Source organism: Cheilinus undulatus, linkage group 23, assembly GCF_018320785.1.
Source record: "Cheilinus undulatus linkage group 23, ASM1832078v1, whole genome shotgun sequence".
Lineage (NCBI taxonomy): Eukaryota > Metazoa > Chordata > Actinopteri > Labriformes > Labridae > Cheilinus > Cheilinus undulatus.
In genome coordinates, this window is record NC_054887.1 from 29,934,286 (window position 1) to 29,946,657 (window position 12,372).

A 12,372-nucleotide genomic window follows, 5' to 3' on the forward strand; every position below is an offset into this window, starting at 1 on the left:
CTGTAGATGCTCCCAGGTTGATGCTCTGCTTTGTACTTTCCAGAGGAGACCCACCTTGTCACAGATTTCAAGAGTTACTGCAACTGTCATATAATAAAATATCTAACATTGCAAAAGTGTAGTTTAATCATAAATAGTGTGGACCAATAAAGACACTTTTTCTGTGTTAAATAAACTCTATATGAACTTCTGTGTACATATTATAAAGATTTGACTTTACCTGAACAACCTGGTTGGAGGTTTGTTCTCTTGTTGTTCTGGCCAATAAGGAAAGATCTGTTTCTTCTATCTGCTGTACTACCAATAAGATTGCGAGCATTTCTGCGATTAAATAATTCACTCTACAACTATAACCATGGTATTGATAAAAAAAAAAAATGTAGATATCTAAAAAAGTGAATAAACAAACCACAGGAAGACAATGTGTGTCTTTTCCTTTTGCTGATTTTACTAATTATATTTAAAATGATAAAAGAATAATTTGTTCATAGCACATCATCTTGACAAACATTTGAACCACATGTATTGTAAATGTATATGCATCTCATCTGACTGAATTCATAGTGATTTTAAGGTAGGGTTGTCACAACACTAGAACTGTAAAAATTGCCAAGGTTCTCATAAAAAAAAAAAAAAATCATATGATATCAATCAAAGTTTTGATTGGAGATGCATCTAGTGGGAAAATTAAGGCTCAAACTAATATCAGTGTTTAAAACCATAAATTCAGCTGATGTTTATTCTGTACTTTTTTGGTGTAAAACTTCCACTGTGCCAACATTTTCTTTCTTGTTTGACCATGAAAACAGATCACAGATTGTCCAGTGGGTGACTTCTTTTCCTCATCAAAAAAAAAAACTCTCTGAATCAGCAGTAAGGTGAGCTAGATGCCCGCATCAAATACAGACACCTACAGTTAAAGAGATGCATTGGTGCATCCTTAGTTTTGATACCACTGCAACAACAACAAAACAATAAGTCTTAGGCACCGAGTATTTAACATGCTCAAATACGGTGGCAAGGTATTTGTGCAATTTAGACATTGTGCAGGAATCCGCTTGCAACTTGGGTGTGTATGACTTCTATTTTCGTTGTAGTGATGTTGGAACAGGTATAGATATTTCTGTTTTTGGCTGATTGTATCTCAGTTTAAAAATATGGTATTGTGACAACCCTAGACTTGCCTCAGCATTACTCATTGTGTAACAAAGTAGATGGTGTCAATGTTAACATTCAGCAAGTAGCCACAACTGACGTTAGCGTCTACCAAATACAAAACTGAAGCAATCAGATGCACTGACAGGTCACTGATAGAGGCCACAGACTATGGTTAGCTAGCTGACAAGCTGACACAAAATCCGATGAATCAATGGCAAAACAATCAATCATAATGTTGCACAAAAATAATGACTACAATCTGAAATATATAAAAACAGCTAGCTCTTCAACAGCTGCTGCAAACCTCCAATATGGCTGCCGGATGGTTTCTAACATCTGAAAAAAGCCCTTAAGACAAACTGAACACATTCTATTTCTGTGACATTTTGTTTTCATTGAGGGCTAGCATGTTTGTCCCAGCTAGCTTTCCTGTCAACACTGGCAAGTGCTGATGAAGATTAAGTTTCAGACCAGTTCATTTTTACATTCACAGTTTTAAAACCCACTCAGACAAAGGTATTTGGAGGGTTGGCGTTGGTGGTCCAAGCCACCTTCTTTTCCTTTGCCTCTCGGTCGAATGTATCATAAACCGAGTCCTTGGTACCTGTCTTGGCTTGCACAGGGATTTCCACTACCCCGATGTAGTTCTTTTTGGCCATCCGAGAGCTGGCAGTGATGGTGTACGCGTTACTGCGGTAGCATTTCATCGATGACATGCAGAAGGTCTCCCTCATGCCCCGTCTGAAGTTTGCATTGTAGACTGAATACAGGGTCGGCTTGGACGCCGTGGAACTGAAGGAGATCCAGGCGATGGCAGTGAAGAAAAGCAAGCCCTGCCTACTGGGTCCATCAGAGTCCTTCGGATGCCACAGCTGGGCAATGTAGAACGGCGTCCAAGTGAGAAAGAAAACTGTATTCAGCATGAGGAACATCTTGATGGTCTTGACTTTAGTCCGTGGGACAATGTTCATTGTCCTGCGAACTGTGTGGCCGTCAGCACTGATCCTCCATATGTAGCGGACCACCCGCTGGTAGAATGAGATAAGTAGCCCAACTGGGACCAAGAAACCAAACAGGAGGTGAACTGCCGCATAGACTATGCTGCCCCAGCTGTCTGGAAGAAAAAAGTCACAGTGACTGCTAACTGTAGATGTGGATCCGTAGAAGAAGAGACAAGGCGACACAAAGGCAGCGTCAAACAGCCAAGAAGCCAGGATCATCTTTTTGGCTTTCTCTCTGGACACCTTGAAGCTGAGTGGGTAGACGATTGTATAGAAGCGGTCCACAGAGATGGAAAGCAGGACGTAGACCTGCACACCAGGGCAAAGGTGCTGCAGGTAGCGCACAATCTTGCAGGCAGCAGCGCTCAGCGGCCATTGTCCTGCAGTGACCTGAAGGAGTATGAAAGGGGCACAACCCAGGCTCATCAGCAGGTCCGCACAGGCCATGGACACCACAAAGTAGTTGGTGGTGGACTGAGTCCGTCGGCTCCGGTGGATGACCAGGCAGACGAGGGCATTTCCCAGGATGGAGACCAACCAGAGAACCCCGAAAACCAAGCCCAACACTACAGCCTCGCCAGTAGTCAGCTCATAGGAGGCGGAGGTCCTGTTTGACTGGCTGGAGGGTGAGCCCTCAAGGCTGCAGAGGGGGGTTGTGGGTAAGGTTGCCAGGACAGTCGAGTTTTCCTTCTCAGAGTAGTTAAATGACATCTGATATGTCAAAGATGGAGAGTAGAGGGAGGGATTGACACCAAGAGTATTTGAAGACTGGGCATACACCATCACTACACATTTGCACCAGAGAGGAGCTGTGGAGACAAAGAAGCAGAGTCATGGTTAGTTCAATCACTCACAGTTGTTCACCAAAGGCTGATTAAATTAACAAAACGTGACAGAATTCTTTGGCACAGCTTAGGATGTGTATCAAATATGGGGAGATTTTGCTGAGTGGATAGTAAGGTTGATATGTGAGAAAGTTGATTTCGAAACTGGTTTGTTGGTTGGCTGAGGTCAACAGGACAGCTGGTTTAGCAATCCTTGAGTAGGCTTGTAGGAATGTTTATAGATATTGGGTAGAAAGGTTTGTTGTTTGATTGGTTGGTTGTTAGATTGGCTAGACTGGTTTACTTGTTGATATTCAGTTATACGGTATGTTAATAGATCCTGTAGTTAGTTGGTGGTTTGGTCGTTTAATTGGCTAGTAGACAGTGAGTAAGTAGGTGTCTTGGGACATGCCTTGGCCATTTGGTCTGCACAGGGATAGATTTGATGACTGATGGAATATTTTTAAGTAATATGATTGGGAAGTTGGTTAAAATGACTATATTATAATGACGGGGTATGAAAAAAAGATAATCATGCCGACTTTGGGTCAAATTCTCCCCTTTCAGCCAAAGTCAGCAGAGGTCAAGCTATCTGCAGGTTCTAGCAATGGTCTTGCTAAATTTTCTTATGTTGAGTGGTGTGTAAAGAACTATCTTCCTTACTCCCATCTACTACAAAAGTGATTGAAGCCACTCCATCTTGAACTTGTAAACCTTAGCAGAGTATGCCAAGTATGTAGACGAATGCTTGAACCAGTTTGTTGGTAAGTATATTTGTAGTCTGTAGTTTGGGGGCATGTCGACACCTGTGTGTCACTTGGCAGCCAATTCCAAGCTTGATTTTACCTTGATTTTTCACCCCTTGCAGTACGTTTGGAGACTACCAGCAGTTTTCAGGCTCTTGGGATATCCACAGCATAACCAGGGGCTCATGGCAACCCTACAGGCATGCTCAACAGTACCCTAGGCCAGTGGTTCTCAACCTTTTTGAGTTGTGACCCCCAATTTAACATGCACTGGTGTGCGTGACCCCCCAAACCCCCCGCCCTCCTCCCAATCATGCGTGCCAACACCCCCCCCATCCCGGTGTGAATGGATAGAGCACTGTCCATGGTGCTGAAACAAAAAAACGGTGCAGGTATACTGAAAAAACCAACTGAAAAATTTACTTTGAGTACTTTGAGTCCTTTATTGGTTGTCAATAAAACCCTGGCTCTACTTTCACTCTGATGTCAGTGGAGAAATCGAGAGATAGCAGAAACACAACTAAGCAAAGCAATCCTCAACAAATGTGAGAGAGAGAACAGCAGCAGCTTTGCCTCTGGGGATGAACTTCTGCTCAAGATTTTGAGGTCCTACTGTTAGGCTTTCTGGAGACTGACCTTGAGACCCCTGCTGCTGCTGCGACCCAAGTCTTGAGCTGGAACAGCCATCGCTCCATTTTTCATCATCAGGTAGCTAGCAAACCTACTGCAGCTGCGGCTAAAGCAACAACGCGCCAGTTTTTTTCTTTCTCTTTGTTTCTTTTGCCCGCTGTGTGCCACTAGATAGAATCTCACATGCACAGTTCAGATCATACAAACTCAGTTGATACAATGAATTTTGGACGAATAATGAAGCCGAAAAACAAATAAAACCACTACCTGTCTGAAATTATGTAATTTAATATTAATTAAGTGCTTTTATATTTTTCCAAAATGACTTGGCGACCCCCAGAAATCATCTTGCGACTCCCATTGGGGTCGGGACCCCAAGGTTGAGAAAGGCTGCCCTAGGCCATGCCTACTCGCCACATCCACCCCTTTCTGTGCCCTAAAGCAGTGGACATTTGTTATTTTTCCATCGAATTATTTGCCATGCCTCTGGTAATATGCAAGGACATCCAGCGCATACCCTTGGTTGTGTCAATCCTCCTTTCCACCTAATGGTGCTCTCAGGCAGCTTACTTGCCACATCTACACCTTACTTCAGCCTCAATTTTTGGCACAAACATGCTTAAAAGTTCAGCACAGTTCTGTAAGTTCCTTGGAAACCCTTCGTCATTTAAGATGTAGTGAGCTAGATTTTTCTGCCAGTTGGTAGATTGGTTGGAGTCAGCAGAAGAGTGAGTTGGTTGAGACTGGTGGGAAGATATGTTGAATGGATTAATTTTCTGGTTATTGTGTAGGTATGTTGTGCAAGTAATTGGCAGTTTATCAGTAGGTTGGTTGAACAACCCTTAGTTAGTTGGTGGGAAGGGAGTTTGGCAAGTTCAGTAGCTGATCACTCACAGATAGTAAGAAGGTAGATTGCTTAGGAAATCCATTTATTGCAGTTGTTAGTTATGTTGATAGGAAGACGGGGAGCTTGGTTAGTTGATTCGTTTTATAAAGACATTGCCTCAAAGAACCATCATGAAGACTTTGTTCCTTTACTTCAAATGAAGGTCATACACAGACAGACAGGACTGCTTCTAATTAAGACAACCAGCATCGCTAATGAACTGCACATTACCTCAGAAAGCTGTCAGGTACTTTTAACAATGTAATGCAGACAAAGTTTCCCTTGAACAGTCACATCTGGGGAAACTACACCCTTCTTGTGGATGCCGTTTATAAGTTCATTTATCTCCTGGAAACACAACAGGCAGGAATGCAGAGGATTGTTCCAAGATATGAATTAATGCCAGAAATCTTCTAACTTTCACAACTGAAAAGCATCACTGTAGTCTTTGTGTAAATATCACAACCTCTTAATACCTTCAGTGGCAGCTAATTCCCGGCCTGAGCTGCTGGTTGATTTCATTAATCTTTCACAGGGATCCAGTTTAATGTCCACAGAGATCCAGATCTCCTCTGAGGTCGCCCATTAAGGATGTGAAGAAGCCCAAGGGAGGGAAATCTCTTTGTTTGTCACTGCCTTTGTGTTTACTCTGCTGGATTTCCTTCTTAGCAACATCAACCATCCTGATTCCTGACTGGTGGTTAGAAGGTGGACTGGTGAAAACAATGCATCACTACACATACATATGAAGTGGTAAAAATGGATAACCAAGAAAAATCACCTCAATATTTTTACTTAAAAGGAAATTAAAGGGTCTTAATTCAAATATGACTGCATTAGGAACCAGTTGATTTTGTCAGCCTGCAATGTAATCCATTGTATGTCCACAAAAAAGTTGTTTTTGCCATTAGCAAGTTCATATTCTTGTTTAAGGTGTCTGGCAACGTCACAGAAAGGATCTCTAAAGAGACGGGACAGAGATGACTTAAAAGTAAAATGAATCCCATGTAGGGATAACCTTGAAAAGCAGATAGATTTGCCCGTTTCCATGTTTCTCACTGGTGAATCCATCTTGAAAAGCTCCCAACTGAACAGTTTGGGCCCAGTTTGAAAGTGACAGGACCAATCAGCGTTGAGGGCACAGCAGAGTCGGGACGTAAGCAAGCAGCGACAAGAGGCCATTTGAATTATGGCTGACGACAATAGTGTGGATGCTGCTAAAGCGTCAGTTTTATCAGAACTTAACAACATTTCTCCATTAAAAGAAGAACAAACACCAGCATTGAGTTGTTCTCTTTTCAAAAACTACAAAAGTCATGTACTGACATGTCTACAGTCGCCATGGTTCACGCTATGCAGCTCTCTATGGAGTTTACTTGTCGGTAGCAGCACACATCGGTTTGGGCTATGACATCACGTGTTTTGTTGCTCTGATTGGCCCGTAAAGATTTGACAGAATGTCATCAAATCACCCTCCGAGTTTTGTTTCAAAGGCTCTGCCCTTTCCCAAACGCTGTTGATGGGAGGTTTTCCAGATGGATGTGTTTCACACATCCATCTGGCATGTCAGTTAATGTAGGGGGGGCTACAATCCTTAAAGCAGGTAAACACCTGTGGCTACTTTCCTGTATGTCATTCCTCACTCTCATTACAAATCACTTCCCTAGTCACTGCTCTATTCAAATAAAACTGACTTGGTTATTAAAGAATGTAAAAGAATGTAAAAACACTTTTTTTTCTCCATTGCATAATATGGGTGTTGCTGCTCTACTGCTGCCTTGATGGGTCTGTATAAGTTGGGACTTTAAAATAAATCCCGTTGTTTGTGTTATTATGTGCAGTGCTTGAATGGTCACTAAGAAAACATCAGATTCTACTGGCATTAACATACATTTAAGTTCACAGAACACTGCTGTTGTCTAGGTAGGTTTTCATTTATCTAGGCCATCTTGATCCAAAGGGCCAACTGGACTTGGTTAAGGTCCTTGAAGACTTTTCACCTCTCCTCCAGATGGCTTCTTAAGTTCTGAGGAGGCAAGGGGAACCTTTAAGAACCTTGTTCAGTTCAGTTCAGTCCAGTTGAGCCTTTGGACCCAGCTTTGGATAACATAGGAGCCATTGGTTTACTTCAACCAATTGGTTTGTTGTATCGTTTTAAAAAATACTGTCTTTATTTTTTTTATGTTTTCAAGTAATTTGGTTCCAATGAAGCATAAAAACAATATTACTGACCTGGTGTACATGTTGGAAACCAATGTTTTTAAGGTGATATCTAAAGGCTGTTTGACTTCTGGGTCAAAGCCTGGGGTGGAAACTGTAGAGAAAACACAGAACATTTAGTCTAGTTTCGGTCTAATTGTTTCAAAATGAAGAGTTATTACCTCCGCCAAGGAGGTTATGTGATCGGGTGGGTTTGTTAGTTTGTTAGCAACATAACCCAAAAAGTTGTGGATGGATTTCGATAAAATTTTCAGGAAATGTCAGAAATGGCATAGGGAAGAACTGATTAGATTTTGGGACTGATCCAGATCACCATCTGGATCCAGGAATTTTGTTCAGGATTCTGTACTATTTGGAGATGGGGCTAATGGCAGAGCTCTGCCCTGTTACCACTTTACACCAGGAGATGGCGAACATGAGTAACTTTAATCCCAGCAGCATTTTGGCTGTGTTTCCATTCAAAGTTTTGGAGTTTATAGAGTTTAAAATACACACACCAAGTTGAGGAGACGAGTCAAAGCGTAACAGAGAGAAAGACAGCGAATTGTAGCGAGAATACTCACAATGCTGGGAGGAATAGAGGAATATTCACCCTCTGCCATGACTTCCAGTTGTCCAGTGAGACCATGGGTGAGACTGTCAGTGCATCTGTTGGCACCAGCAGGCAATACTTTCACCATAACAGTCCACCCGTAGCGAAGCCAATGTTTTGCCTCACTGTGTTTCCACCCCACCGGGGAGGGAGTAATCGGCGAATGCCATTGGGGGGGGGCACATGAGGACAGATCCAGGAATTTTTTTATGGATTCTTCACTATTGGGACATAGGGCTAATGGCGGAGGTCTGTGCCCTCTGAGTGCTTTTCTAGTTTTAATAATCAATCATATCAAAAATTACATATCTTTAACAATCTTAAGTCATTTTGATGGTGTTAAACCCACCTTTTTAAATACTGACAATGTATTAATATATTTTATACAGCTTACAGGAGTTTGCCTGCATTTTTTTAGGACAAAAATGATAAATTGCTCAGAATTTCTATGACTTCTATTTTGGTATCAAACAATCAAACATGTATTAGCATCATTTTATTTCTGGGTTTTATTTATTCGATACAACATTAGCTTATCAATATTTTTTTACCCTATAACTTGATTGAAAATATCTTAAAAATCAGTTATAGGCTACTGTCCAGTTCCATTTTATCCTGTTTTACACTGATAACAAAGCATTTAAGGTGTAAAATGAAAAAGATGTTACCTCCTTAGCATACTACCATTAAACTGGATGATATTTCTTGAGTAAATGTGTTTAAATGGAGTCTAATAATCTGCTAGAAAACAACATGGGGTGAACATGGAGCTTAATAGGCTATATGGTAATGTGAATAAGCCCAGGAATATATGAAAATGGGTTATAAATATCAATCCTTACAATATGTGGGCTTTCTGGCTTTATACCTTTCCTTTCATATGCAACCCATCGATCAGAAATCAATCAGATAAACAGATAAACAGGCCAGTGATTGAGGCAAAGCAGCATCATGAATCCTGGCCTGTACAACATGTCTGCTCCTGATTCTGATTCACCGCCAACCCTGACGGATTTCAGATGACAAATCACCAAAACACATTGAATAAAAAAGCCTAAAATACGACCTTAATTGAAGCAGGTTTCCCGCCAGATGTCTACAGGTGATAAACCCATCCGTTAACCGGCAGATAAGAGCTAAATTCATCCGATCGGAGTCCTGTAACGTGTCGTTAAATGAGTCCGATCAGTGGAACGTATTTTCGTGTTAAATTGTCGGTGTGTATCGGTGGATTCACCGGTTCACAGCAGAGCAGAAACAGACGCTTCATGTTGGTGTTTTTCCGTGATTCGGAGGAGGTGGTGATGGAGGAGGAGGAGGTCCGTGAAGGCAGTGCACATCATGGCTGTTTAGTCGGTTTGTCCGTCTGTCCACCTGTCTGTCTCTCTTGGTGTCTACCTGTCAGTATGTCTCCGTGTGTCTACCTGTACGTTCCGTCTGTCGCTCCGTGTGTCCTCTGGGGGATGAAGCAGCAGCTGGTGAAGAGGAGGGTGGATGTTTTCTGACGAACAGGGGTGGACTGAAAGTATTTTGGGTCCAGAACTGAAAAAAATGGCCCCCTCTTCCACCCTGTATTTTTTTTAATGCATCCTTAAAGTGGTTGTAAAGCAACTTAAAAAAAAGGTCCAACTGTCTATCAACATCTTCACTTTAACTTACTAGTTACTTCACTAGCTACTCATTTATTCTCTGGTTATCAAGCAGGTAGTAACTTGTACTTCATTAGTTAGCAGTTAGTAACTCATTCAGTCCCTGTTTAACAGGCTGTTTAGTTACTCAGCGTTGTTAACGAGCAGCTTGAAGATAGTTACTCATTCATTTCCTTGTTCACTAGCTATTAGTTACTTGTTTAGTCCCTGTTAAGCTATCAGTTAATAACTCATTTGGTTAGCCAGCAGTTTGTTACTCATTTAGTCAACAGCAGAAAGTTACTTATTCCTTCCCTGGTTATCTAGCAAACAGTTACTCATTCAATCTCTGGTTAGGTAACAGTTACTCATAAAGGATTAAACTGAATACAGGAGAAACATGTTGGAAGCTCCACAGTCGCCAACACAGCATCTGTAACATGTTGAAACACCTTCAGTATCAAAGTTTTCAAGGAGCTGTCCACACAGTAACCTCTAGATAACAACAAAAGGTCCTATCTCTCATTTACTTGTCACATGTCTAATACTTGAAGGAAAAACAAAACAAAATAATGAAATGAATATTTGAACATTTCTTATATCCTTTTAAACATACCTGAGTTTCAACATTTAAAACACTATACTGTATATTTTTATTTCTATTATTATTATTCTCTTAGTTACTAGTCTTTTAGCTGCTGATAGCTAGCAGTTTCTGTCATTTTCTGGTTTGCCATCATTTACTCACTCTCATGTTAGCAAGTAATCCAGCACTCTTTTCTTCCCTGTTTGTCTAGCAGGGCAGTTAGTTACTCTTTTTTTCCCCTGTTTTAGGTAGCAGTTATTTGTTCTTTTTTTTCCTGATTAGCTTACAGTAAGTTATTCTTTTCCCCCCCTGGTTAGCTAACAGTTAATCATTCTTTTCCCCCCTGGTAAGCTAACAGTTAATCATTCTTTTCTCCCCTGGTAAGCTAACAGTTAATCATTCTTTTTTCCCTGGTTAGCTAATAGTTAATCATTCTTTTTTCCCTGGTTAGCTAACAGTTAATCATTCTTTTTCCCCCCTGGTTAGCTAACAGTTAATCATTCTTTTTCCCCCCTGGTTAGCTAACAGTTAATCATTCTTTTTTTCCCTGGTTAGCTAACAGTTAATCATACTTTTTTCCCTGGTAAGCTAACAGTTAATCATTCTTTTCCCCCCTGGTTAGCTAACAGTTAATCATTCTTTTTTTCCCTGGTTAGCTAACAGTTAATCATACTTTTTTCCCTGGTTAGCTAACAGTTAATCATTCTTTTCCCCCCTGGTTAGCTAACAGTTAATCATTCTTTCCCCCCCTGGTTAGCTAACAGTTAATCATTCTTTTTTTCCCTGGTTAGCTAACAGTTAATCATTCTTTTTTCCCTGGTTAGCTAACAGTTAATCATTCTTTCCCCCCTGGTTAGCTAACAGTTAATCATTCTTTTTTTCCCTGGTTAGCTAACAGTTAATCATTCTTTTTTCCCCTGGTTAGCTAACAGTTAATCATACTTTTTTCCCTGGTTAGCTAACAGTTAATCATTCTTTCCCCCCTGGTTAGCTAACAGTTAATCATTCTTTTTTTCCCTGGTTAGCTAACAGTTAATCATTCTTTTTTCCCCTGGTTAGCTAACAGTTAATCATTCTTTTTTCCCCTGGTTAGCTAACAGTTAATCATTCTTTTTTCCCTGGTTAGCTAACAGTTAATCATTCTTTTTTTCCTGGTTAGCTAACAGTTAATCATTCTTTTTTCCCCTGGTTAGCTAACAGTTAATCATACTTTTTTCCCTGGTTAGCTAACAGTTAATCATTCTTTTTTCCCTGGTTAGCTAACAGTTAATCATTCTTTCCCCCCCTGGTTAGCTAACAGTTAATCATACTTTTCCCCCCTGGTTAGCTAACACTTAATCATTCCCCCCCCCCCCCCGGTTAGCTAACAGTTAATCATACTTTTTTCCCTGGTTAGCTAACAGTTAGTCATTCTTTTTCCCCCCCTGGTTAGCTAACAGTTAATCATACTTTTCCCCCCTGGTTAGCTAACAGTTAAGCATTCTTTTCCCCCTGGTTAGCTAACAGTTAATCATTATTTTCCCCCCTGGTTAGCTAACAGTTAATCATTCTTTTTCCCTGGTTAGCTAACAGTTAATCATTCTTTTTCCCCCCTGGTTAGCTAACAGTTAAGCATTCTTTTCCCCCCTGGTTAGCTAACAGTTAATCATTATTTTCCCCCCTGGTTAGCTAACAGTTAATCATTCTTTTTCCCCCTGGTTAGCTAACAGTTAAGCATTCTTTTCCCCCCTGGTTAGCTAACAGTTAATCATTCTTTTTCCCCTGGTTAGCTAACAGTTAATCATTCTTTTTCCCCCCTGGTTAGCTAACAGTTAATCATTCTTTTTCCCCCCTGGTTAGCTAACAGTTAATCATACTTTTTGCCCTGGTTAGCTAACAGTTAATCATTCTTTTTCCCCCCTGGTTAGCTAACAGTTAAGCATTCTTTTCCCCCCTGGTTAGCTAACAGTTAATCATTATTTTCCCCCCTGGTTAGCTAACAGTTAAGCATTCTTTTCCCCCCTGGTTAGCTAACAGTTAATCATTCTTTTTCCCCTGGTTAGCTAACAGTTTATCATTCTTTTCCCCCCCTGGTTAGCTAACAGTTAATCATTCTTTTTCC

At 40.8% G+C, this 12,372-nt stretch overlaps 1 protein-coding gene across 2 annotated transcripts; it reads right to left on the bottom strand.

Annotated features, from left to right (window-relative positions):
* Positions 1–1,664: 1,664 nt before the first annotated feature.
* gpr19 (G protein-coupled receptor 19) lies at positions 1,665–9,469 on the bottom strand. 2 transcript variants are annotated; one of them, XM_041781195.1, is made up of 2 exons: positions 9,295–9,469; positions 1,665–2,968 (listed from the first exon to the last, which is right to left on the bottom strand). In XM_041781195.1, exon 2 carries the CDS (start codon positions 2,940–2,942, stop codon positions 1,665–1,667), a length of 1,278 nt encoding a protein of 425 aa, XP_041637129.1. In that variant the 5' UTR covers positions 2,943–2,968; positions 9,295–9,469. The 2 variants fall into 2 exon arrangements, with proteins under 2 accessions (XP_041637129.1, XP_041637130.1); XM_041781196.1 differs by lacking the exon at positions 9,295–9,469 and adding an exon at positions 8,029–8,074.
* Between the last annotated feature and the right edge of the window lie 2,903 nt (positions 9,470–12,372).

Coding starts and splice junctions, on each gene's coding strand:
- gpr19 (XM_041781195.1), bottom strand. CDS start 2,942: ATGGTGTATGCCCAGTCTTCAAATACTCTTGGTGTCAATCCCTCCCTC.